Source organism: Ambystoma mexicanum, chromosome 6q (assembly GCF_040938575.1).
Source record: "Ambystoma mexicanum isolate Mex_15411 chromosome 6q, UKY_AmexF1_1, whole genome shotgun sequence".
Lineage (NCBI taxonomy): Eukaryota > Metazoa > Chordata > Amphibia > Caudata > Ambystomatidae > Ambystoma > Ambystoma mexicanum.
In genome coordinates, this window is record NC_090937.1 from 1,105,837,565 (window position 1) to 1,105,863,438 (window position 25,874).

Below are 25,874 nucleotides of genomic sequence, written 5' to 3' on the forward strand. Positions count from 1 at the left end.
AGCGATGCCGCAGTGTTAAAAACCTGGGTAAGGGGTAGATGCCGCGAGGGGTCACATGCTTCTGGGCGGGGTCTGAAGCGGGCAGCAGGGTTTAAAGCAGAGTTTGAAGGCAGTATTGGGTACATGCCTCATGGATCAAAGTAGATAGAGTGTACATTTGGGGTAGCACCCATGTCCTTACTTCGAGTACAGCAGTGAAAGGAAAAGAGGCACGCGAAACTCTGGGTATAAGTTAACTGTCACGAAGGCCAGTTTTCAATTTAGTCTTGAAATAACTCTTCTTACTAGTGATTGTGCATCAGTAGGAGATTAAAACAGAGTTGGAGGATATTATGGTGTAGGTGCTCCGCTGCTCGGGGAAAGTGTGGGGGTGTTGATGGGGTGAAGTATGCCTGTTCACACTAACAGTACGGATCTGGAGGGGCGCTGAAGCACACAGGACGCTGGGACTAGATAAACTCTCACGAAGGCCAGATGTCAATTTAGGGGGTTATGTAACAGCATTGGTCCTAGAAGAAAGCAGCATTAGGATTAACGATGTTCAAGTAAGGACAAACATGGTTCTTTTAACTGGTCCAGAGGATAGCAGGATTTCTGAAGTTTTGATTGGGGGCCATGGGTCAGGCATTACCACTACCATCAGGCATACAGTGGGGTACATCATTAAACATTGGGAGTGGGGTTTTAGATTAACAGGGTGGCAAGGCCAACTCAACCTTTCATCCTTCCTGGGTCGATAAACAAGTAGCAGTGGTCGTGGTTCATCGGGTAGATAGCAGATCGGTTTGTAGTAAGAAGCTACGGTTTGTAGTAAGAAGCTACTTAAGTGCCAGAAGGAGGGCCGAGGGTGGCCGAAAGGAAACAAGGACAAGTCAGATTGTCTGGGTCTAGAACGGCACTCCACCAGCCTGGTATCGTCTGCGGGGAGGCAGTTGTTACATTGTGTAATCTTAGAATATGACACACCCTGTGGGTGAACGTTTCGTTTTCCTCCATTCGAGAACTCAGAATGGAAGAGAGCGAAGCGTCAGCCGACTTGGTGAGGAGTGGTTGGTCGGGTGCAGCCCGCCGGAGATTCCTTGATTAAATCTCAAATAAGTCATTTCGTCTTCTTGCATTATTGAACACTACAAATGGCGACGAGGATATCCGTTTAAAACAGAAGAGAATCTCCGACTTGAAGCGCACACTCACAGCAACCAGAGTAAGCTGTGAAAACGAACTTGGACCCACGTAAGCTCGCCACGGGAGGTCTTTGCTTGAAAACAGGTACCGGCTGGTAGAAAAGTAAATAATAATTACAGAGGTATCGAAATTGAAAGGGCATCATTTGAATGTGCGCGCGGGCTCCCAAACGATGTGTCACCATAAACGGTATGATTGATACGTCTAATCTACGTGAACCGGAACGTAAGTTTTCAAAGAAAAGGACCCTATAACGTGTTCAACGTGCCTCCATTTTGTGCACCCAGCAGCATCACCATAGCAACACATAGCAACTAATTACGCTGAGTGTTACACGCATATGCAGTTTGTTCGGGAGAAAGTAAACATTGTGTTTGTGACCGCATTACAGATCAAATGGGAAAGTGAACTTTTATACGCTCCAACGACACAAGTAATGAGTTTGTGCAGAGTTTCCACACAAGCAAATAAATGACTGTAGAACGTATACATGTACAATTAGAGGCCTCGTGTTGATTGTTGCACGAAATAAAAAAAAATAAAAAAAGAGGAAAGAGACAAAGAAAGTGTTCATCAGAGGAACATAAAAGGAACCAGTGTCAGTCATGCAGAGTGTTGTGGCACCGATGAAGTTCCTGCCCCTGCCTGGCAATCCAACATGCCCCTGGGAGCAATGGCTGGACAGCCTCCAAGTTTACTTAAGGGAAGTTGGGGGAGCAAAATATAACGATGATGTTAAAGAGGCCACTTTATTGAATTGCATAGGAGCAGAGGCTTTGAGGATTTTTAGGAATATGCCAGAACCCAGTATTGTAGAGGTAGGAGCTGGGGATTCTTCCACCAGTTCAAGGAAATATGAAATCGCCCTAATAAAACTGAACAAACATTTTGGCAACAAAACGAATATTGTCCTTGAGAGGTACAGATTTTTTTCCAGGAAGCAAGGCAAGAATGAATCTGTGGATGATTACATCGCGGCTCTGAGGGGCCTCATATCGACATGTGAATTTACAGGAGTGGCAGATGAGTATATGAGAGATCAACTGGTATTACATGTGGCCGATCCTCGAATTCAGCAGCGCCTGTGGCAGGCAAAGAACCCGTCTTTAGAGCAAGCTATTGAAATAGCAAGAACATTTGAATTAGGAGAAAAGTGCATGAAGGAACTTCATGATAAGGCCGAAAGTATTGACATCAAATCCATACAAGCTACCAATGAAAGCAATAGTGACAAAGAGGAAGAAGCACTGATTGCTATGGTGAAGAGAATAGTGAAGTCAGATTTCGGCTCAAACTTGAGACAGAACAGAGAGACATTCCAAAGATTACAGAATAGATGCTTCAAATGTGGATGGTCGAAACATGTAAATAATGAAAAAGATTGCCCGGCTCATTCGGCGGAGTGCTATAAGTGCGGACAACTAGGTCATTTTGGGAAGGTCTGCCGAAATGTAAGGGGCAGAGGCAGATTCAATCCTCGCTATAACAACATGAGGAGTAATGGCCAATTGAACAGAGGACCCATGACAAGTGTGAGAGCGCTTGAAGAATCAGCTGGATCGAATGACTTAGTGGCGAACACCAGCTGCTTTGAAGATGAGGTGTGCATACTCACTGTTGCAACAACTGGGAACTCTCTAGGCTCATGGGTGCCCATGGCAATAAATGGCATTACGTTGCAAGTAATGGTTGACACGGGTTCGCCATATACCATGGTAGACATGAACACATATGTAAATGTGCTGAACATGGACATAAAGGATCTTCAAACCTCCAATGTCAAGGTGACAGGTTATGGGAAAACACCCATTAATATTATTGGATATACCTGGGTGCAATTGTACTTTGAGGGAAGGAAGACTTTTTGCAAACTGTATGTGGCAAAAGATGGTTTCTCAATTGTTGGTTGGTGGGAGCAGGCTTCACTAATATCAGAATACACCCAGGTGAAGACGTACCGATAATGAGCATAATGTGCAACACTTGTGACTCTGCTGAAAATCTAGCAAAGAGTTTTCCCAAAGTGTTTAATGACAATATAGGAGCCCTTAAAGGTTTCAAACATCGCATAATACTGAGAAGAGGCGCAAGACCGGTAGTGCACAGAGTGAGTAACATTCCGATTGGTACGAGAGAAGCTCTACAGAAGGAGCTAGAAAAATTATGTTCTCAAGACATTATCGAACCGATTGAGAGCTCTGAATGGCTTTCCCCTATTGTTATTGTGAGAAAACCTGAAGGGTCAATCAGGATGTGTGTAGATTTAAGAGATCTCAATAACAACATATGGATTGATCGCCATCCGTTTGCCTAACATTGGGGAAATGTTAACTACCATGGAACCAGCAAAATTTTTCTCCACGCTTGATCTATCATCCGCTTATCATCAGGTTGTGTTAGATGAAGAGTCAAGGCATCTTACATCTTTTATAACACCACTGGGGGCCTTTCGGTATAAAAGGATGCCATTTGGATTGGCGTCGGCAGCAGCAGTGTTCCAAAGGCTTATGCAACATCTTTTCTCTGGCCTAAAAGGAGTACATTACTTTCAAGACGACATCCTTGTGTCTGCTATGACCGAAGAGGACCATGATGCCAAACTACTAGGTGTATTGCAGGTGATACAACAAAATGGTTGAACTCTTAAAATAGAGAAATGCAAAATAAAGAAAAGTGAGGTTTCATACTTGGGCCACTGCATCAGTGAGAAGGGATTAAGGCCAAAGGAGACCCTGATAAATACCATTCTAAAAGTTCCTGATCCCACAAATAAAGACCAACTCAGGAGTTTATTAGGTCTCACAGAATATTATTCTAAATTTATTGACCATTATGCAGACAAAACCACTCACATGAGAAGTCTGATGACCAAGGGCACGAGATTTGAATGGTCGGCAGAGTGTAAAGAAGAATGGGATGAAATCAAAAATTTGATTAATAAAGCACCTGCACTCAAGATGTTTAATTGTGGTGCTAAGACCTTAATATCAGTTGATGCTAGTAATGTAGGATTAGGTGGTGTTTTGGAACAGATCCATGATGGCTTGCTTGTTCCAATTGCTTTTGCCTCAAGAACTTTAAAGGGGTCAGAGAGAAACTACTCTACCATTAAGAAGGAAGCTTTGGCCGTCAAGTGGATTTTGGAACACTTTAAAGGACTGATTTGGGGTATCCCAATTGAATTAAAAACAGACCATAAACCACTTGTTCATGTGATGAACCCCAAGAATTCTCATCTAATGTCCCCTCGTACTAGACGATGGACATTAATCATTATGCAGTACAATGTTGTCATAAAATATACACCGGGTAGAACAAATAAGGTTGCTGACTGTTTTTCCCGGCTTCCGTGTGTTGATGGGGACATGGATCCGTCAGGTGATGCGAGACTAATAGAAGACCAAGATGTAGATTCCATTATTGCACAAATACATCCCAGTTTTGGAAAAGAGGAATGGGTGGCAGCCACTAAATCAGACATGGAACAAGATTTGTTGAGAAAGGCGGTTGTGGATGGTTGGAAAAATGTTCAGGATGAGATTAGGCTGTGGGAAAAAATCAAAGATGAGTTGTCATGTGATGACTTGTGTGTCTATCGAGGTGATCGGATTGTTCCTCCCACTACACTGAGGAAATAAATTATGGACATTGCTCATGAAGGGCATATTGGCAGAAACCTAACAAAGAGAAGAGTTAGAGGGACATACTAGTGGCCCAATATGTGGAGCGATATGGAATCACTAGTTAAGGAATGCTCGGCTTGTGCAGTAAGTGACAAAAGTAGACTAACAAGAGTCACACCACTTCAGCCAGTAAGTGTACCTGACACAGTATGGTCTAAGCTGGCTATTGACATTGCTGGTCCTTATGAAGTTTTGGAACCTATGAAGATATATCTTATAGTGTTGGTTGATTACATGTCAAAGTGGGTGGAGTGTGGAATCATAGAGGATTCAGTTTCTGCATGCAAGGTTACTAGATTTTTTGAAGAAATATTTAGTAGAGAAGGTGATCCTCAAGAATGGATTTCAGATAATGGAGCCCAGTTTGTGTCGAATGAAGTACAGAGTTTTTTAAAGGATTGAGCCATCAGGCACAATACCACAGCCTTGTATCATCCCATGAGTAATGGACTTGTGGAGAGGATGAATCGCTTTATAAAAGGGACAATTCAGTTGGCGGTCGTAAATAATCTGCCATGGAAGGATACTCTAAAGGAAGCACTAAATACTTATAAAGTCACCCCCCATTCTGTTACTGGTGTGGAACCGTTTACATTAATGAGAGGCAGGGTTGCTAACAATAGACTCAAGCCGCCTTGGATGAGCACTAAGAAGAGTGCACGCCTGGACATGGATGAGATCATGGAGAGAGTCAAGAAAAGACAAGAACAATATAAGAGGTACTATGATCAACATAAGAGTGAAGGAGAGCAGTGTGGGAGTAGGGGACTGGGTCAGGATAAAAGAGCCCAGAAGAATCTTGAAAGGAGAGTCCAAATTTCGCACTCCCCAGAAAGTAATTAAGCGTTTGGAGAAATCAGTTGTGTTGGACAATGGAGATAAGTGGTCTTGTGATGACATCACGTTAGCAAGGAAAAATGGCTTGGAAGACATTAACAATACCCCCGATGTATTAAAACAAAAAGTGAATGAGAGAGAATTGGGAAGAAAAACAGTGAAGGAGTCAACTGTTGTAGAGTGCCAAAGGGTTCCATACAGAAATGTTGGACAATCTACAAGACCGAGGAGAGTCATACCCAATTACAGAGAAGACTTTATTTATTATTATAACATTAAATTGTGTACACCAGACATTTATGCAAATTGCATTGCATATTCCTGTGGTGCCGGAGATGTCAAAGCGTATCCTTTTCGTTGTATTTTTATTTACTTTTCATCATTTTTCTTCTTCTTCTTCTTTTGTTTTCTGCTTGCACTGTTTATGCACATAGTTGTTTTTTTTTTTTGTTCTTTGGGATTCTGGGAAGGGAGATGTTACATTGTGTAATCTTAGAAATTGATATGACACACCCTGTGGGTGAACGTTTCGTTTTCCTCCATTCGAGAACTCAGAATGGAAGAGAGCGAAGCGTCAGTCGACTTGGTGAGGAGTGGTTGGTCGGGGGCAGCCCGCCGGAGATTCCTTGATTAAATCTCAAATAAGTCATTTCGTCTTCTTGCATTATTGAACACTACAGCAGTCTGCTGGGTCTATGGCAGGGGAGCTTTGGCCTGCTGAAGGAATGAAAAAGTGAAGGAGGTCTATTTAAAAAGAGGGTGGGTCAGCTCCTCCCGGCCGTGACCAGCACTTCTCCAGCCCAATAAAACTTCTGCAAAGGCAGCCCATTCGCAGAGGATTAGGGTTGTGGAGATTGGCCCTACATGATAAGTAAAATGGAAAGGGGGGAGCCTCCCTTGTGTAAGTACAAAGGTGAAAGGGGCTTTATTAAAAGGAAAGAAGAGATCATCTTCCCCTATCGGAAACGGCGCTGCGCCAGCACAAGATCTCCGGCAAGGGCTGTCAGTCCGAGTATTAATAAAGGGTGCAGGTATTGCCTGATAAAAAAGGGATAGGACTGAGACAAGGGGGAAGGAAGGCAAAGTTGGGTTTGAAAGTCTAACAAAAGATAAAAGCTCAATTTCACCCAGCACTCTGCAGGCATGGTAACTCCTGCAAGGGCAGGCAGAGCAAAGATAAGGATAAAACTTCCCAAACTCTGCTTTGGGGAGTTTTGGACTAATAGAAAATGGAGAGGAGCAGATTGAGGGTGAAGTATGACAAAAAAAGTGACCTCACAGTTGGTGAAAGCCGATACCTGGGAGTCCTGATCAATTGGTAGTCCCTGGTAGACGGACGGAGTGCATTTGTCAGCATTGGGCATGGAGTTACTGGAGTTATGCATGTAGCCACTGGAATTACGAAGTTGGAAATGGGGGAGCCGCAGAGGGCAGTAACCCACCTTCGGCATGGCAGTGTTTTGGCAACAAGTGACAAGAGACAGACTCCGAATGAGCCATGGGAAAGCTGGAAGGGTCTTCGCTCTTGTCGGACCAGAGCCGCTTGGGAGCCTAAGCGTCGGGGTGTCTGGTGGTAACAATGAGAGGCTCAGCTTCCCCCGAACAAAACAGCGCTCTCCCAGCCCAGGAACACCTTCAGGGGCAGGCGGGTCTCAGACACAAAGGGTTGGGGGAGTTGTGCCTACTATGGACTATGTTTGGAAAAGAGGGAAGCAGGTTTTGGACACGGAGCCGTTGCCGCACCTTCTGAGCTATTTTCACAATTGTTTCATGTGTTTTTATTATGTGTGTGAAAATAAATCTGCAGCCGTTTTTATGCCAAAAAGAAGACTGTTCTCATTCTGCACCTTACTGGTTGGGAAAGGAAGGGGCCAGGAGGAATGAGCAAGAATAATGTATGTTGGCATAGTAATGGATTAATGCCTGGGTTATGATTCCCCCTTTCAAGAAACCCACGGTGGACCCTATAGTTCTGTCGAACTATTGACCTATTTTCAATTTGTCCTATGTAGCCAGCCAGATACATTGAAAAGGCTGTGGTGTTGCAATCTCAAGAGTTCATGGAATAACATCTTTGTAGACCACCAGGCGAGGGTCAGACATCAACATGGCACCAAGGGTATAATTACATAGACGACCTAACAAAGTGGGTGGACACAGGGGTATGAGGATTTCAATTTAAACCACATCTGTTCCCTGATAACTTGCTTTAAACTAAGGCATACACTTTGTTATGTGCAGCAAGAATACTAGCCTGTGATCCAAGAACTTGCTTTGAAGAAACCAGGATCTACCTTGCTGCACAGTGCAGCGCGGCGCTTGAAGACTTCAAGGGGTTATTTTGGATACCAAAGAATCGAGCTTCTGGCAGATACCACCGCCTCGCAGGGGGGTGCATCGGGGCTCCTGGCGACTTTCTCTTTCCGGGCAGCCAGTCATACGCTTCGAGTCTGAAATGCGAATTAGTTGCTAGAACGTTCAAAGTGACGCTGCTTTGTAAATTGTTTCTACTACGCTGCACCGGGGCGGCGGAGGCGTAGAAGAGGCTGTGCCGAGACACCCCTTGCCTAGTACACCGTGGTGGCTACCCATAGTTTTTGGCACCTCCTCTGCGCTGTTCCTCAACCGGGCTCCGGTTGCAGCTGTCCATCTCATGCTCGGTGGAGAGGAAGATGGCGGCGATTGAGCAGGTCTGTGGGCGCTAGTGCAGTAACTGCAATGACGGCGCGCGCGGCGGATGGATAACGGTCTTGTTGCAGCGATGTAGTATGCTAAAATATCCCCTCATAATCTTAAAGTGGGAGGGCCAGGAAGGAACCATGGTCCTTTCTGCGGTTGCTCAGGAAGCGAGGGGCGTGGAACTATGGCTTTCTCCGCTGCTGTATTCCCATTTAAAGTATTATGGCTTTGCCGTTACTTTCCGCTGGAATGTCCCGTTTCCACTTCGTATTTCACTGACCTTGCGTAGTAACTAAGTGAATGTCGTCATGTCCACCTTGTAATGCTGCCGGCCATCCGTGTATGCTGATGGAATGTTCACGTATTTTGTGTGTGGGATTGACAGACCAGGAGAATGTTGTTTGTGTAAATTCCCAAAGAGTCAGTTTGGGGCTGATCAAAGCTGGAATGAATGAGGATGGCTGATGTGTGGTCTCTTTATTATGTACATACCCAGGCTCGCACTGGCCGATACGGCAATGCCCGAACCAAAAACAAAAACCAAAAACATAAAATGCCAGTGCGTGCCAGATTTTATTTGTCAAAGTGGGGCACTTTTTTGTGGGCCATTTTGATAAGTTACTTCACTAGTAGTTTTGACCAGTGTTACTGAATATGAGAAATAAAGTAACCTGAACTTTTCTAAGTGGAACACAACTGTTCTAGATCTGTACTTCTTAGAACGCAGTGCCCAAATGCAATATAATGTATTCCTTCAACAACAGGCACATTGTAAAGTCAGAGTAACGTGCAGCATCCATTTTTTTCTTTAGTTTTTGGTACTTCAAAGTAAAATGAATACATAACTCCACGTTCCGTAAAAAAATACAACCTTTCATCCAAACTATTGGTATGTCTGAATGCATTGCCTGGCAATGTAATAATACATTTATAATATATTTATCAAGAATTACAGTTTATGGAATATTTATTATTGCAGCAGTCATGGAGGCAAAATGTATGAGATGCAGTACAGCTAAAAAAGAAACATTCCGTGAGTATACATAAATACATCATTGTGCAAAGCAGAGTAAACTAGACAACATTAAACCAACGACATCAAACAACTATAGAAGCACATCTAACTGTTCGAAAACTAAGCGGGAACAACATTGGAAGCCAAAGTAAACACGGATAAACTCGTCATCGGGTGCTTGACACATTTTATTCTGTTTTTCCCAGCCGGTTAAATGTCCTTTGAAATACATTTATGAAAATCCCTGGCCAGTAGCTTCCACGGTCATCCTTTTCTGAAGCCCAGTACGTAGAACAGACATCACTAGGGTTCCATGAAGTGCAATTACAGAGACATTTGACATATACGTTATGAGGGCAGATGAGAATATGGATGTTGTCACATGGGGGGAGATTGTGCTTCAAGGGAGAGGGACCATGCTGGCCCAAAAACTGATTTTACAGGTCTGAAAATCACTGAACCACCATCTACTAAGGACTGTTGCTATGAAGAGCTTGGATCATTATTTAAATGATCCGCATCTGTAACTCACCAGGTAACATCTGGTGACCTGCCTAATACTAGATTAGTCTAGTACCCTGGTGCACCTCAGTAACCAATTCCATTGAAAGATTACAGGCAGGGAGAAGGCATGCATACAGGTTCTTTCACTGATAACATTATGCCAGATGCATTGCTCTTGGCTGAAATGAAACCTCATTCAGTAGCAGATCTCACACAACTGTTACAGAACTTATCAAAGGTTGGGGAGATGGGGGCGTGGCCAGCAGGCAGCAGATGTGCACCTAACTCTTCGAGGCTCCTGCAACCGCCCGCTAATCTTCTGGATAATCCTGTCAGTGGCCTGAGACAACCGACTTCATGTGGAAATTTGGAGAGGGGAGCACCCCAGGCGTCTGGAAATATCCATTCCTAGCAGTGAACTGTCTCGGCGGTCCTTATTCTTTGATGGACTCAAGGTGGGAGCAGTGGTGAGTCGACACCAAGAGGGCCACCGTTCGTTGCATCGAACTGTGAGGCACCAGCGGAGACAGACTGAAAGCCTCAGCATCGCGACTTGTACAGAGGGAGCTGGTAGAATGCACCCACCTCTGTGAATACTTTTTCGAGGCAAAAAATACCCCTTCTGAGAGCCAATTGGACTGTTGGTGCTGTGCACTAATACATGAAGGTGGGTGGCAGCAGGCGGAGCAAGTGTTAGAAATGGATGGGAGAAGACGGAGTGATAACCCCAACAACACTGCATGGTGCCAGTAGCCGCGGTACAGTGTAACCCAGCGCAACTGGAACGGCTCAGCCAGCCCTAGTTTGATGAGGGCAAACCCAGGCTCAGGACTGCTCAGGGTGCTGACAACACAGATTTCAGGGGGCGAAAGCAGGCAGTAGAGCAGGAAGCGGACTGGCGGGGTTTAGGCAGAATCATATGCAGTACCCTTTGGGAACACCACATACAATTAAGACTACAAGTACAAATTCACCTTTGGTACAGCCTGTACTACACAGTAAAGTGGTAGCGATGGCTGAACAGCCAGACTTATCTCAAGAGTAAAGTGAGCAGTATCAGAAGTTACACACAAGCACAGCAATCACTATGGGTCAAACAAACACTGACTCAAGGTTTCTGAGTAAAAGAATATACTTTTACTTACACCATCAGTTATACAACAGTTCACTAATGTAAAGCAGCAGAAAATTACAATCGTAATACACTATACACCACCCAATCAATTCTGGACAAGTTAAGCTCAAAATTAAGTGTGCGCAAAATGGCACTGCAGCTATTCAAAAAAGGAGGGAAAGACAAGGTTTCTAAAATTAAGCAGCACCAACAAGTAATAGGCAGGGCAATCTAGAAAAGGCTTAGTACAACTAGGATTCAAATCAATAGGCCTGGGCCAATGTTAGTGGTTCAGTGTCTTTGCAGAGAATCACACAGTTCAGAGTAGTTCGCGGTTAAGTCTTTGCCAAGAGTTCGAAACGAAGTTGGTCAGAAGAAAAGTTATTTAAAAGAGTAGAGAAGGACAAGCCCTCGGATTAGCGAAAGATTTAAAACACTTTCAGCGCAGTCGGACGGAATGAACAACCGGATTTGAACAGTACCTTAGTAGAAGACGAATGCTGTAGCTGAGGCAGAAGTTCCTGGCAGGTCCTGCAGGCTCACGGTTCCTGAAGCAACTGTCGGACTGACAAGACGGAGGAAGACTGAGGGTCCTGCACTGCCCATGGAAGAAACCAGCAGCAGAGTAAAGCGACAAATAAAAGGTGCGCTCCTTAAAACCCAAACGGGGTCCGGTCCTACTGGCTATCCGGTTCACTGCAGCGATGCACAGCAAATTCGACCAGGAGAGGGAGGCCTTGCTTGGTGTTTGGCGAACTGGTTGGTCCCACCAGCTCAAGGTGAGAAGATTCTTTGCAGATCTTCCCTGTCGTTGAAGTTTCAGGCGATTCGGACCAGCAGCAGGGCTTCACAGGGAGGTTCAGTAGTCCTCTTCCTTCAGCTTCTCTTCGGTTCTCTCGATCCAGTGGCGACTCTGCCTTCCAAGTCCCAGAGACCTGCTTTTTATGCAGTTTTCCCCCATTCACACAGCTTGGCTGTCAATCACACATCAGGGTGGCTGTCCTGGCAGGACAGTAACCTAGCCAATCAAACAAGAGTGCGACTTGGGTCTCCAAGGAGACCCTGAGCAGGGGGCGTAAAACCCCTCCCTCACCTCCTGTCCACCCAGACACTCGGGCGCCTAAGGAGGGCTTCTGTGCAGAAGCCCGCGGCGAACAAAGGAACCAAACCTGGTTTGGCGCGCAGAGTAAAACACGAGAAAGACCTTTACAAAAAGAAATGGCGAATAAACCCAACCAGAACCAAATAAAAATGAAAGGGGTCCAGCGGGTTACAGTTCGAGGCTACCACCATAGCCTCTGTTACCGAGTCTATTTTCATAGCTCGCGGTAGAATAAAAATGGTAGATACCACTGCCACCAATCAAATCTTAGAGAAAGGGGGACGAAATAATGTTCCATATGAAACAGACAAAAAGGGATAACTATTAACCCTTGCAGTACTCTATTGGAAGATAGGTTGTACTGGGTCTGTACATTTAAAAAGGAAAGTCAAAGGCAACTTTACATGTTCTGGGAGACAGTGGTCAGTCCCAGAAAATGGAAGTCTGAAAAAGACAACCCTGTGTCACTGCACTAAAGGTGCTGTGTGACACACAGTAAAACGATGATGCCTATGGAGGGTGTGAGACTCCATAGTCTATGAGCAAAAATGTACAATATACAGCAAAAACATGTAAGAGTGGGAAAAAAGGCTCACACTCTTACCTGGTGGAAAAAAAAAATCCTAGAAATCCAGCAAAGCTGCTGAGGGACAGATAAGGGAAAGTAGCCATTCTGGAGAATGCTCCCTAACACTGGGTATAACGACGACATCCTAGCAAGGTTGCGTGTACTGAATAGGAAGAGCACTGAGAGCATAGAAGTTTCGCGTGACATAAATACAGAATAGAAGTGACTATTCTTGGGCCTGACATTATTTGCAGATCGTCCTCTTTAGTTTTCCTGTAACTAGCATGATTGACTGGCTTGGGCTGCAGTAACCGGGATACAGAGACCACAGTTCACTCTAGCTCTACGCTACATAAAAGGGGACATGCTATTTTAAGCCTGAATAGTGGGATCTTGATGATAGGAGCGTACTACAGTGTATACCAGCGGTATCCTGGTGGAAGGTGAACAGGAAGGGAGGTGGAGGTACGGACTGTAAGGCACACCAACGCGTCACAGGATCTGTATCTTCAGAAACCTTACAGTGACTATGATGGGGGGGTCAAAGGCAGACATCCAAAAATGGACAAATATGCGACTCTGGTGACGTACCCACAGATTCTCGTGGGCCTACTGTCCCCTACGATCAAAGGAGATGCCCCTATTATCCGAAGTCTTGCAGGCGGTACAGAGTTCCAGGATGGCCCTTGAATCTAAAATCAGCACTATTGGCGAAGAACTGAAGCTCTTCCGGGCAAAATAAGTTCATGCATTGCTACAGACGACCAAGTTACTAGAGGCATGGGCAGAAGAGTCGGAGGGCCGCTCAAGAAGAAACAACCTACACATGGTCGGCCTCCCCAAGGGCGAAGAAGGGGACTTCATGGAGACATGGTTACAAGACAAGCTGGGGTCAAAAGGGCTCTCAAAATAGTTAGCGGTGGAACGTGCCCATAGAGTCACCGCACAAAGGCCCCAGCCTGCAGCCAGATCGGTGGTGGCTTGGATCTTTAAGCACAGAGTAATCCTTCAGATGGCCAGGCAGAACGGTCCGATATGGGTTGCTAACACTACCATCATGATGTTCCCAGACTACACGAAGCGTGTGCAACAACAGAAACAGAATTTAATTGAAACAAAACGGGTCTTAACGGAGAGCGGAACCCGCTACATGTTGCTACATCTGGCCAAACTGAAGATAATCCAAGATGACAGACATTGGTTTTTCAATTTCCCAGAAGAAGTATGGGAATGGTGAGAAGCAGAGGGAAGCTGTTCGACTAAATTGTTCATGTTCGTTAATGAAGAAACAGGGTGGTGGGCTGTCCGATAGACGAGAACATAAGTCGCTCAAGGCTGGGTGATTGAGAGTGGGGCCTGGGAGAGTCATTTTGATGGAAATTTTAACTTTATAGATAGTTGGATGGGAGCCTGACACAGAGGCCGAAATGGAGGAAATCATGTAGAGCACAGATTGACCTTTACATCTGAGTCAAGACGTGCTGAGACCTGCTTCTGAAAGGATTGAAGCTGCAACCACAGGAGGACTCGTATTAAAAGTGGGTGGGAAGGGAGGAGCTGGAGAAACACGTTCTGGGCTACCTACCATTCGCCTCACCAGTTGATTGTGTTACGAAGAGAGATTGAGCCGTCAGGCCCCCCAGCACGGACACGGGAGCCATATACTCCCCTTGTGGGAATGCAGGTAACTGTTGAGCGCTTAAGCGCCAGGTAGTACATTAGAGCTACCGTACATTAAGATGTTTGTTATTGAGTTGGGGAGGAGGTGGGAAGAGAGGAGGGGTGTTGAGGATGGGGAGTAGGGTTGGAAGGGTAGGGACACAGCCCGTTTTGATACCGAAATCCAGACTTCATGGTGTGGACTGAAATGTGGGGAAGGGGAATAATGGTAGTGATCTGGGGTGGTGCATTTACGAGGAATGGGGCGTGCCGCTAAGCAACAAGAAATTTGGGGACATCTGAAAAGATGGATCGTGGGGTCCATGTAGTGCTCATACAGGAGACACATCTCACCACAGTGGAACTCAGGACGGTCAAATTGAGCTGGGACGGGGCGGTATCTGGCACCACATTTTCTTCTTATTCCAGGCGGGTTTTAACATAGATAGAGAAAGGGGTTCCTTTGAAGATTACTTAAAGTGTGCAAGACGAACGGGGCAGGACACTTGTACTTTTAGGAGTGTTGAAGGGGGCAGAGATATTTTCCTAACCAACTCAATGCCCCCAGTATTGATAATTACATGTATTTACCAGGAGTGATCCAGATTATAGGAGGCCATAGGCACAGGGAACTGATATGAGGAGGGGACCTCAACTGCTTCTTGACCCACACCTAGACAGATCCGATCTCAAACTGATGTTTAAGACACTTGCTTCCAAATCTCTGAACTGCAAATTAGACCTTGATCTATGGAGGGAGCAAATGGGGGGCACAAGTGAAAACTCCTATTATTATCCGCACAATACATACTCGCTAATTGACTAGGCCACAATGACCTGGGGGAAGTGGGTTAGAACAATTCCCAGCTGGAGATTGAGAGCACAATCATTGAAATACGTGTGGGAGATCGGTTAGGCCAAAGTATTCTTTGAGCTTAATGAAGGGTCCGTGGAGGTTTATGGTACAGTTTGGGAGGTGTTCAAGGTTACCAACAAGGGGAAGTGCCTAGCCACGACGTGTGAGATCCGTTCCACACTCCAAGCAACCCTGAAGCAGATAATGGTAGAGAAGCAGATAATGACACTGGAAGGTGAGATAACATGGGGATAGCATGTGGGACTGAACTCCTCCTACGAGAACGTGTCCTGCGACAACAAGCACAGGCGCCCGGTGAAACATGATTATGCCAAATATACAACGAGGATTCATAGGGAGGGAGACATTCAGGGACACCTCTTAGACTGGTTTCTCAAGAGGGAAGAATCAGAGGGACTGATAACTCAAATGGAATCCAAAGCTGGTGGGTTGGTCATAATGCAAAGGGGCATAAATGAGGTATTTCAGGACTACTATGAGAACCTATACTCAAAGGGGAACCCTGCTGATACCGATGAATGAATGAAAGATATCTTATTTATATCGCGCTCGTACACAAGTGTTTTAGAGCGCAAAATATGAATGAGGTGCAGGTACAGGCTTCCCTGCACATGCTGAGTGCGGTGGCCATAAACCATATGGAGGAACCAGTGACACAAGGGGAGATTAAACTAGTAATAGATTCTCTCGAGAATTGGAAAACACTGGGAGGGGATGGCCTCTCGGTGGAATTTTACAAAACGTACTCCGATATATTGGTCCCTAAGCTACGGTAGCTTTATGACTGCGCCTTTCATAAAGGGTGCCTCCAGACCTAATGAGGGAGGACATTGTAGTAGTGATGTTGAAGTCAGGAAGGAGCCACGACGCTGTGAGTCTTATCACCCAATCTCATTATTACATTTATATAACAAAAAATTGGGCAAAGCAATAGCCAATAGGTTACTTGTAGCATATATATGGTCCAAAGAAACACTTATCTATATGTACAAATAATGGTTTATTTTACATATACACACAGGCAAAGAGAATTCTTTGGAAGGTAAGTACTATCCTAAGCAAATAAAATATAAAAACCAATACAATACTTCTGGTAAGTAAACCACAATGTAAAAGACTCCTAGAATGGCAGTAAGTAAAACCACTTTGTATATACTTTCTAGAATGGCAGCAACTCAAAGGTAAGTAATAACTTTATAACACATGTAACATATTATGTTTCAAGAATAATACAGTTACATTTGTAATACTTTGTAGAATAGTGGCCACAATTCAATGGTAAGTAAGAACGTAGCAATTCCTTTTCAGAATGTCAGATTGCAATTCAAAGGGGAATAATAACCTTGTAATACGGACGCGGAAACAGTGGTGTGGAGCAAAGCAATAAATAGAGGTGGAGAAGAAGAAATGGAGTCGTTGATAGCCTGGAGGCAATTAGTAGCTACACTGTCTGTCTGGGTCTGACCAGGCTTGCCTGGAGGACGATGGTTCTTCGGGGGGAGCAGATGGAGGGGTGGGCTAGGGATAGGGGAGGGCGGTAACAGGGGGGCGGTGGACACATTACGAAACTGTACATGAGACTTTGAATATTTAATTGTTGTTAACTGTTTGGTTTTCTTTTTTGTTGAAATTAATAAAAACTGTTTAAAAAAATTAAAAAAACCTTGTAATATTTTTCTGAATGGCAGTATGCAATTCAAAGGTGAGTACTAACTTTGTAATACTTTCTAGAATAGCAGATACAATTCAAAGGTAAGTAATCAAAGGTAAGTAAAAACTTTAATTACTTTTCAGAATGACAGTATGTACTTCATAGGTGAGTAAGAACATTGTAACCTATTCTGTTTCAGGAATAATACAGTTACACTTGTAACACTTAGAATATTGGCTACAATTCAAAGGTAAGTAATAACTTGGTTTCAGATCCTTAGGACAGAAACCACACCAACACAAGGTAAGTTAATTAGTAATCAGAGCCCAGGCTTTAGGAGTCCTTCCGTATCTAGTTCTGAGCCTCTTTCAGGGTCAGATTCGAAGTCAAGAATGTAGGCAGAAGCTGTAGAAAAAGTAAGAGTTCCTCTAGAATTCTTCTGTATCAGTTAAGTAACCGTTCTTGGGGGTAAAAGGGTTTGTAGAAGGCTTCCTTAATGCATTCCAGGATTAGGCCTGGGTGAACAGGAATGGGCGTACTCTCAACTACACAAATTACCCCCCATAGCCACACAGGAGCAACAGAACAACTCTTGGTAAGTATTACCTCGAGTCTCACAGTACCTCAGCAATGAAGAAGATGATGCAGGCAGACACCCTCATGATGCAGCAGCTGCAGGACCCGGTCAGGATTCTTGTTCTTCAGATAAAAGAAAGGACACTGGAAGGGATTTCTCTGCAGCAGTTGAGTGAAAAGGCTCCTGGCAGAGTTAGCTTTTTTCAGCTCTGTGGATTTGGTGCCCTTCTCAAGACACCAGATCAAGAACGGTTGTCGTCTGATTTGCCTCGCTTTCTCAGTCCAGCACTCTGGTGAGGGGACTTCAAGTAGTGGAATCTTGGTTCTGGAGTCAAGCAGGAGTCCACCGAAGTTTCAGCTACATTTGTTCTTCTGAAGACAATACACAGCACTCAGCCTCGTGGTCCCAGGGTATTGGTGGTTTGCAGCCCAGGAAGGCCACAACTCGTCGTGGGATGGCTCGACATGGAGGCCCTCTTATGACCGGTTGGTCCTATCAATCCAAGGGAAGGAAACATCCCCTTTGGGTCTCCTCTGTTGCATGGAAGAAAGGGTCAGCACAGCAGTGGTCACTTAGCAGGCGTCTCTGGTAGCTTCAAGCGTCTTCTCTTCTTCGTCCTCATCGGATTCAGATCCAGTGGTCAACTTCTCTTCAGCGTTAGGATCCAGGCCATTTATAAAGGAACCCAGCCAATCCACACTCATGCTACATGGACAGCCAGCCTCCCAGTTGGAACTGGTTCCAGGCAGTCATGCCAGAAGACAAAGGAATGCAGAGTTTCGGACATCTCCCTCGTTTCCTGTCTTCACAGACATTCTGGAGTCTCGGTGGGCTTCACAAAGGTTTCCTGAAAGAAATGGCACAAAAATAATACGGCCACCATTTGGGTCTATGGCGACTCTTCTGTGCATAACTGGGGCTGTAAACAAAGCCTGCAGGTAAAAACTGCACAGAAGTCAGTAGAACACGTCCACTGCCACCAGCCATTCAGGTATGCTTGTCACTGTAACATAAATGTTACAGGAGCAGCAAGAAAGAAGATGCTATGTAACCCCTCAGCACTTCACATAAGGTGGGGTGTGCTGATTCTCACAATATAAAAGGTTCAAAGGATAAAAAGTATCCTGCTGTCCTTGGACACGGTAGTTCCCACAAGGGATATACAAGGGAGGCCTAAGGGGCTCCCAGCCACACTGCATAGAAGATGCCCTGTGTAGCAAAATATGCATACATACGTTGGAGAAAGCATGGCTCTTTGGATGATTTACAAAGGTAACATTAACATGAGGGGGCAGGTGCTTTAAACTAAAAAGGAGTAGTAATCAAATATATGAAATTACATTAAGCTTCAATGGAGGCAGTGGTGGGGTCATGTATGGAAGATCGGACGGAGTTCCTACTTTAACAAGTAATGTAGTTGAAGCCAAACTTTGAAGAGCACAGTTGTGCTTTGATTGTTGTAGGCCACGGGTTTCAGTGGAGCGGGGCGAGTAGGGAGAAAGAGCGCAAGCTTGAGGAGGCAAGGGAAGGTATGGGATGGTGAGGCTGAGTGCACAGGAGGATCGGAGGGGAACGAGTTGGTGAGTAAACTTTGATACAATCAGACAGGTATCAAGCCCTTTGATAGTCATGCAGACTAGGAGAAGGAACTTCAAAATAGTGCAGTTGTGCATGGAGAGCCAAACAGCTTGTTGTCAGTAGGGAGAAGTGGGATGGGATATGGGTAGGTTGTTGATAGTAGGGCTAGAAGAGTTGAGGAATTTGTCTAGTGGGAGGAAGGAGAATTGAGGAAGGCCAAGAAGTAGGCTTGAAGAGTAGTCCAGTTTTCTGAGCACAGGAGCGAAGGTTAGTTTTTGTGATGTGGTTAGTAAGAAACGGACGCATTTTCCAAATGTTGAGAAGGGTAATGCAAGCATCAGAGCCTGTGGTAGTGAAGTCAAAGAGGACCCCAACATTACAAACTTCGGATGTGCAAGCAAGAAGGTCAGGCGGGAAGGAGATAGGAGAGGGTAGGATGGCATTGGAAGATGAGACAAAGGTGAATTCTGTTTCTGAAGAGTTCAGCATGAGGCAGTGGAGAGACCTCCGGTAACACATTGCAGTGAGACTGTTCTTAATCTGTTCCGAGATGGCTATGGTAAAGGAAAAAAAATATTTGAGTGTCCTCAGCAAAAAGGGGATAGTGAAAACATAGTGCAGAAGTATAGAGGGTGAAGAGTAGAGGTCAAAGGACTGACCCTTTGGGAAAGCCGACAGGGAGATGGATGGGGTCAGAAGTTTGCAAGTTCCAAGAGGTTTTAAGGGACCAACCTTCCAGGTAGAAGGCGATCCAGCCAAGAGTGGATTTACAAAACCAAAGGCCCGGCATAGGGAGGAGAAGAGAAGAGTGGTTAAGTCTCAAAATTAGCAGAAAGGCCCAAAAGGTTGAGTATGGACGAGAGTTTGGAGCGGATCGAAAGTTGGAGGCATGCACAAGTGCAGTCTCGTTTGAGTGTTCACTATGAAAGCCAGATTGAAGTGCATCCCAAAGGCCATTCTCCTGGAGGTACTTAGTGATCCTGCTTATGGACGTTTGATTAATGGGGAAGGAGAGAAACTGGGCAATAGTTTGCTCAGATATTTGGGTCAGCAGGGGTTTTCCTCAATACGGGTAAGACAGATGCAGATCTGAAGGAGGCAGGGAAGAGTCCAGTAGCGAGAGAGAGGTTAAAGAGCTCAGAGAGATACAGTCAAGTGTTTGAGACTAAGGCTTTTAACAGTTGGGCAGCAAAAGGGTTGATAGGAATGCAAGATGGGCTGGCACTGCGAAGGGTGGGTGCTAATTCCCTAGGAGAAATAGGGAAGAAGTAGTTGAGCGTAAAAGAGGTGGGGGGAGTGGTGGTGGACAGAAGGAGGGTGTGAGAGGAGGGCTGTGAGGGTGTGGAAAAGCAGTGAGCTAATTCATTAGCAGAAAAGGAGTAGTTGATAGATATTGGCTTTGGAGGTGTGAGCAAAGATTGGAGCGTAGATAGTTTGTGGGGGTGGTTGTGAAGGAATGAGATTAGGTTTGTGATTTGGCAGAGTCCAGTAGGGAGGATAAGGAAGCAAAAGAATCTTTGTAGGCTAGGAGTTGGGAAGGTGTCCATAATTAACGCCAGCATTGAGGCTCATGGCACATGTTTGTTTTGAGGGTCTGAATTTCAGAGATGATCAGGACTGAGGCGGGAAGGTGTGATGTGGGAGCAGGACAGTGTTGATCAAATGGAGTCATAAGTGCATAGTGAAAGTCAAAGAAAGCCTGGTGAATGGAAGAAGCATGAAAATAGGGTAAAGAGACAGCACAGAGGTCCTCGCATCATCAAGGTAAGAGGCAAGAGAGACCTGCCTGAATTTTCCTCCTGGTCATTTAAGAGGAGAGATGAGGTGTAGAAGGTGGAGGTCCGAGATATTAAAACAAATAATGGCATGGTTAGAGGTGGATGGGTCAATAAAGAGTCCGAGGAAAATTAATTTGAGAGAAAGACCAAGTCAAGAAGCTCCCACCAGAATGGGCAGACTGGTCGTTGAGGAAGTAGAACGAGTGGTCAGATAGAAGGGATTTAAGTTCAGGGATGGTAGCTGCAAAGGGCTTGGGAAAGTTAAAGTCCCCCAGCATGACAATGTCAGTAGGAAGTGACTCCTGTAGAAATGTCAGATCAGTGAAGAAGGAGTTGAGAAAACCTAGGGTCGAAAGAGAGAGCCGGTAGATCGAAGGAGTCGATTGGTGACTTATTCAAAAGAGGAAGACTTGATGTCAGAGATTGATAGAAGGGCAGTGTTGAGAGGCTTATTGATCAGAAACCCCCACACTGCTGCCCTTCCCAACAGCTCTGGGAAAGTGAGAGAAAGTAGCAGAGTCAGTATGGAGAGATGCTAGTGTAGCAGAGTCATGAGGGGAGAGTTGGGTTTCTGAGATAGCAAGAAGGGGAAAGATGATAACATTTGAAATGGCCAGAGATGCAGAAAGACTTGTTGCAGAGGCATTGTGCATTCCAAAGGCCAAGTGAAAGGGTGATGTGAGTGAGCAGGTCTTGTGCAGTAGGCTAGGGGATAGATGAGATTGGAGATCCTGGAAGCACAGCAGCGTCTTATTTGAGGAGTGTGGGTGCAGGAAGGAAGGAGGAAGATGGGGAGGCGAGAGACTGATGCAGAAGGTACACCAATTTAAGGCTGAAGGCTATGAAACCAGGGAAGGAGAAGAGTAAGTAGGAGTAATGGAGCGAAATCAAATGCATGATAGAAGGTAGAAGAAATAGGGAAGTGAAGACAATGAAGAAAGGGTGCAGCGCAAGGGAGAGAGGGGCGGGGGTAAGTGCGTAAGTGGAAAGGGAAGGGGTGGATGAATGGCTGAGAAGAAACAGGTTTGAGTTCCGAGTTGGCTTGGAATGGGACTAAAAGTAACCAAATGACAGTTAAAAGACCCAAAACAGCAATGAAACTCTACATATGCATCCTAGGCCTTTCTCTACTCTGCCCCCTTTACATGGGCCCAGAAGGAGACTGGGTGCCGATGACACAACCCACGTAAACAATAAATGAGGAAGGACTTCAACTAAGCGCGGATCCGGGATTCAAACATCTGTTGCTCTGCGTGGTATTACTTCCAAGACCAGCGTGTTGCCCCTGTGCTATCCTCCGTTCAGATGATGAGGTAGGATATCCAGCATAATGGGGATTACCACAAGTAATGCAAACGTTACATCCTCATCACATTTCTCATTTATATGAGGATATACTATTGTTTCAGCACAATCAGAAACCGCAAATGCATGTGATAACAGTTCTCACAACACCAGTGAATTCAATTATCAAACAGAGTACTGCTACATTAGTCATCGCTGCAGGCGAAATGTCTGCCAAACAGTAGTTCTTACTAGAACCTGGCTTGCTAATCCCACCTGAACCTGGAAATGAACCAAGAAGTTGGCAGAGTACACCTGTGTCGCTAAGCTGTAAACGTCAACAACAAAAAAACAGAACCTCTACCCTTAAAGCTGCTATTCCCAGGTTGAACGATACTGGATAATGGGGGCGGAGGGGAGTCAGAACCCCTGTCAATTTGTAGGCCTTGCAGATTTAAAAGCGTATCTACTACCTTAAAGAAGTCAGTGAGAGTTTCCACCATTTGTGACCACCTCTTTAAGTAACAAACTGTTACACTTCTTATGGGCCTCTAAAACGACCTACCCAAGCACATCAGCATTGACCTTTCTCATCAAGGGAGTGACATGCTGCTTCCACTGGCAAGGACAGACAACAGACTTAGGCACAATACCAGAACAACTACCTTGTGTTACAAGTGAAATGAAGTGCAAATCCTGGGTAGGAATGACAAACTAGTACATAACACCAGTGGCCCCAGCATGAAGACTGCCCATGACTGCTCCAATATCATTCATACTCCTCAAGGATCAACGCCGGAGAAAAACACCATATTTGTCAGCCATCTTATGTAAACCTCCTGAATTAGTCCAAATGTTGATCTTGAAATTCTCTTTGAACCAGAGATAGGTCAGTTTGGGGAAGGCACATTTTACATATGGAATTCCACAATATAAATATTTTCAACAGCCTCTGCACTAATGTGCCAAAACAATTCTACGATCCATGTGAAACCAAAGACTTTGATTACTGTCCACTGAGCCATTAGCGTAGATGGGCTGAGTCTTTGTGCAACCCTTCCACACAAACAAATCTATCAAGTATCTTAGGGGGCTGACAATGCAAAGGAAAGAGTCACTTCCCACGCACAATTTTTAAATCTAATCCCAGTAGTGAGCATATCCATTCTACATTAAAAGGACTCATTGGGCCTCATTACAAGCATGGTGGTAAGGCAACAACGGCGCCGGTATCGCTACCGGCACCGTTGTTACCATACCACCATACTATGAGTTCTGCTTGCGGGTGCCCTTACAGCCACCAAGTTTTACCGGGTGGTGATACCGCCACCCGCGAGCAGAACTTGATGGTAGCAACGGTTTAGTTAATAACGGTACTGTTGCTACCACCCTCCCCATTGTCATTGAGCCCTATGGGGCTCGAATGGGAATGAGGATTCATTTTTTCCGGCGCCTAGAAAGGGCACTTACCGGGTCTGTCAAGGTCTTAATGACCCGGTAATTGCCCTTTTCTGGACGCTGGATAAAAATCAATACCGGCGGCAGCCGTGCCTGTACTACAGGCTCGGCTACCGCCATACTCGTAATGAGGCTCATTGGCTGGTGAACAGTGGAGAATGATCAGAGCCAATTGGCAGTGGCACTGATAATTCCCTGGATTACATTGTAGATATATCACATTTTGTGCCAAGCAGGAATCTGATCAGTCACTATAAAGTGGGGTTTGATTCTAGCCCCTCCACACCCAGCGATAAGTTTGACTTTGTGACTTCATTGTCTATCTATATCATCGTATACATCCCCTTGATCGGGAGAAGGCAAAAAGATTTTTGCCGAATTGCCTGACGTGACCTCCAGTTTGAAGATTTCCTAAAGTGTTCTAGAGACACTTTCCTCTGGCCCTCTTGATCATGCCAGGTTGTGCTCCAAGTTGGACAAGTGGAGTTTGTTCACTTCGATAATGGAGGATTGAACAGCACTCCCTTCTCGAGACGCCTTGGCCTTAGCCACTAGTCCCGTTTTGTTCCTACCTCCTCTGTCATAGAATGTTGGTGTTTGATGCCTCTGACGAAGGATTCTAGCATTGAAGCAAATGATTTAAAAGAGACTTCAAATGAGACAGCACCCAAGGGTCAAGGAATACAGTGGCAGCCATTAATAGTGGTACGTTTAGCAATTTCCTGGCTGATGTCACCTGGTAATGAGTACGTTCTCTTGAGTCTGAGGTTTTGAATGCTCTTCACAGGAACGGACACACCGCCAATATGTGTACAAGATCGACCTGCTATAAGCCTAGCAAGTTCTTATGTGTGATTTTATTTTTGTTTGTTTTCTGTTGTTAATTTTTGTGTGTGTAAAGTTTGCTAGATCGCCCATGGTTTATATTTGGCTACACATTCAATATGTGTCTCTTTATGCCTATTCTAGAGGACCACATGTACCAACCAATCCATATGTGCTGCCCATGCAGCGGATGTGCTGTAGTTGTAGCTAAGGCAAGCCTATCCATGGCGTGGGTGGGCCCTGCCATATCCAGGCCATCTCCGTTTGGCCTACTTATTGGACTTTCTTCGGGCACTATGGAGGTCATATTTCCAGTACAGCCAACACTTCTATGTTGTTACGAAAATTAAGCCTGTTATGTAAGCACCACAGACTTTACTGACTTGTACTGGCAGGACAAGGTCCTCCGAATCTAGACTTAATATATGTTTGTTTGCCTTAATGTATGCTCAGTAGCGAAGCACAGTACAGAGATCTCAGATTTTATCAGTCTCCAAAATAATGACATCCCTTTCATGACTGAAACCTGGCTCACGGTTTACTCTTTTCCTATCCCCACCTAGCTAGCTCCCCTGAATCACTAAATGTACATGAGCAATAGGCTGTGTAGGTGACTTGGAGATTATATCTAGCCCACATGGTTCATGCAAAATTCCTGACATACAAGACCGTTTCAGGAAGCAAAGATTTATTATGTTCTTGCATTTTCCCTCTTACCAAGGCAACCTATTTTCTGCTTGTTGACTGACCCTGCAGCAAATGATTCTTCTTTTTCTTGTGTATTAGTGACTCTGGTTGCAGATCTACATGTGGAATTTTAATAACAGTTTTGGGAGACTTTAATATACACTCTGATGTCTCTGAAACGTTGCCCGTAAAACCCCCCTTAACGGCTTTAAAGACTTCTCATTATTCTACAGAATGAAAGCTTCAGCTCATCGGATAGGGCACACACTGGATTTGTTCTTTTGCCATAGGGTGTTTTCATTCTATTTCCCTCTTTCTTTCAAATAATGCGATCACTAGCTATCGTGTTTGATCTTCTCTTAACTCTGGCAAGTAGGGACCCCCTTGTGTGAACTCCTAAGAGGTTACGTCTGTCTTGGAAGAAGCTAGACCTACCTGCATTGTGAAGTACTTCTAATCTTATTAACCAAACCCAGACTAGGGTGATAGCTGAACGGATCCAAGTATGCTCAAAGATATATAGTGTGGGGCTCATTTTCAAGTCACCTGGAGCATAAATGGAGGTGTTAAAGACGGGCTCAACTGTGTTAAACCTGTTTTAAAGCCTCCATTCATGCTCCAGGGACTAATCATTGTTTTTGAAGGCTGAGGGCAGACGCAGAACTTTAGGTTTCCGCCTCCCTTTTACCTCCACCTTCAAAAACAATTTGGTTTTACACCAGCATGAGATTTTTATGCTGGCATAAAACCAATGATTTCCTATGAAATGCACCTGCATTTTGCACTTGCAAAAAGCAGGCGGATTCCAAAGGA

The 25,874-nt window shown here is 45.0% G+C and overlaps 1 protein-coding gene across 1 annotated transcript in view; it reads left to right on the forward strand.

The window, feature by feature from the left end:
• The first annotated feature begins 8,241 nt into the window (after window positions 1-8,241).
• Window positions 8,242-25,874, forward strand: part of SGCB (sarcoglycan beta) — a 415,573-nt gene continuing 397,940 nt past the window's right edge. Inside the window, exon 1 of the mRNA XM_069631676.1 lies at window positions 8,242-8,395. Within this exon, the coding sequence (XP_069487777.1) occupies window positions 8,378-8,395 (18 nt within the window). The 5' untranslated portion in view covers window positions 8,242-8,377. The remainder of the gene's footprint in view (window positions 8,396-25,874) is intronic.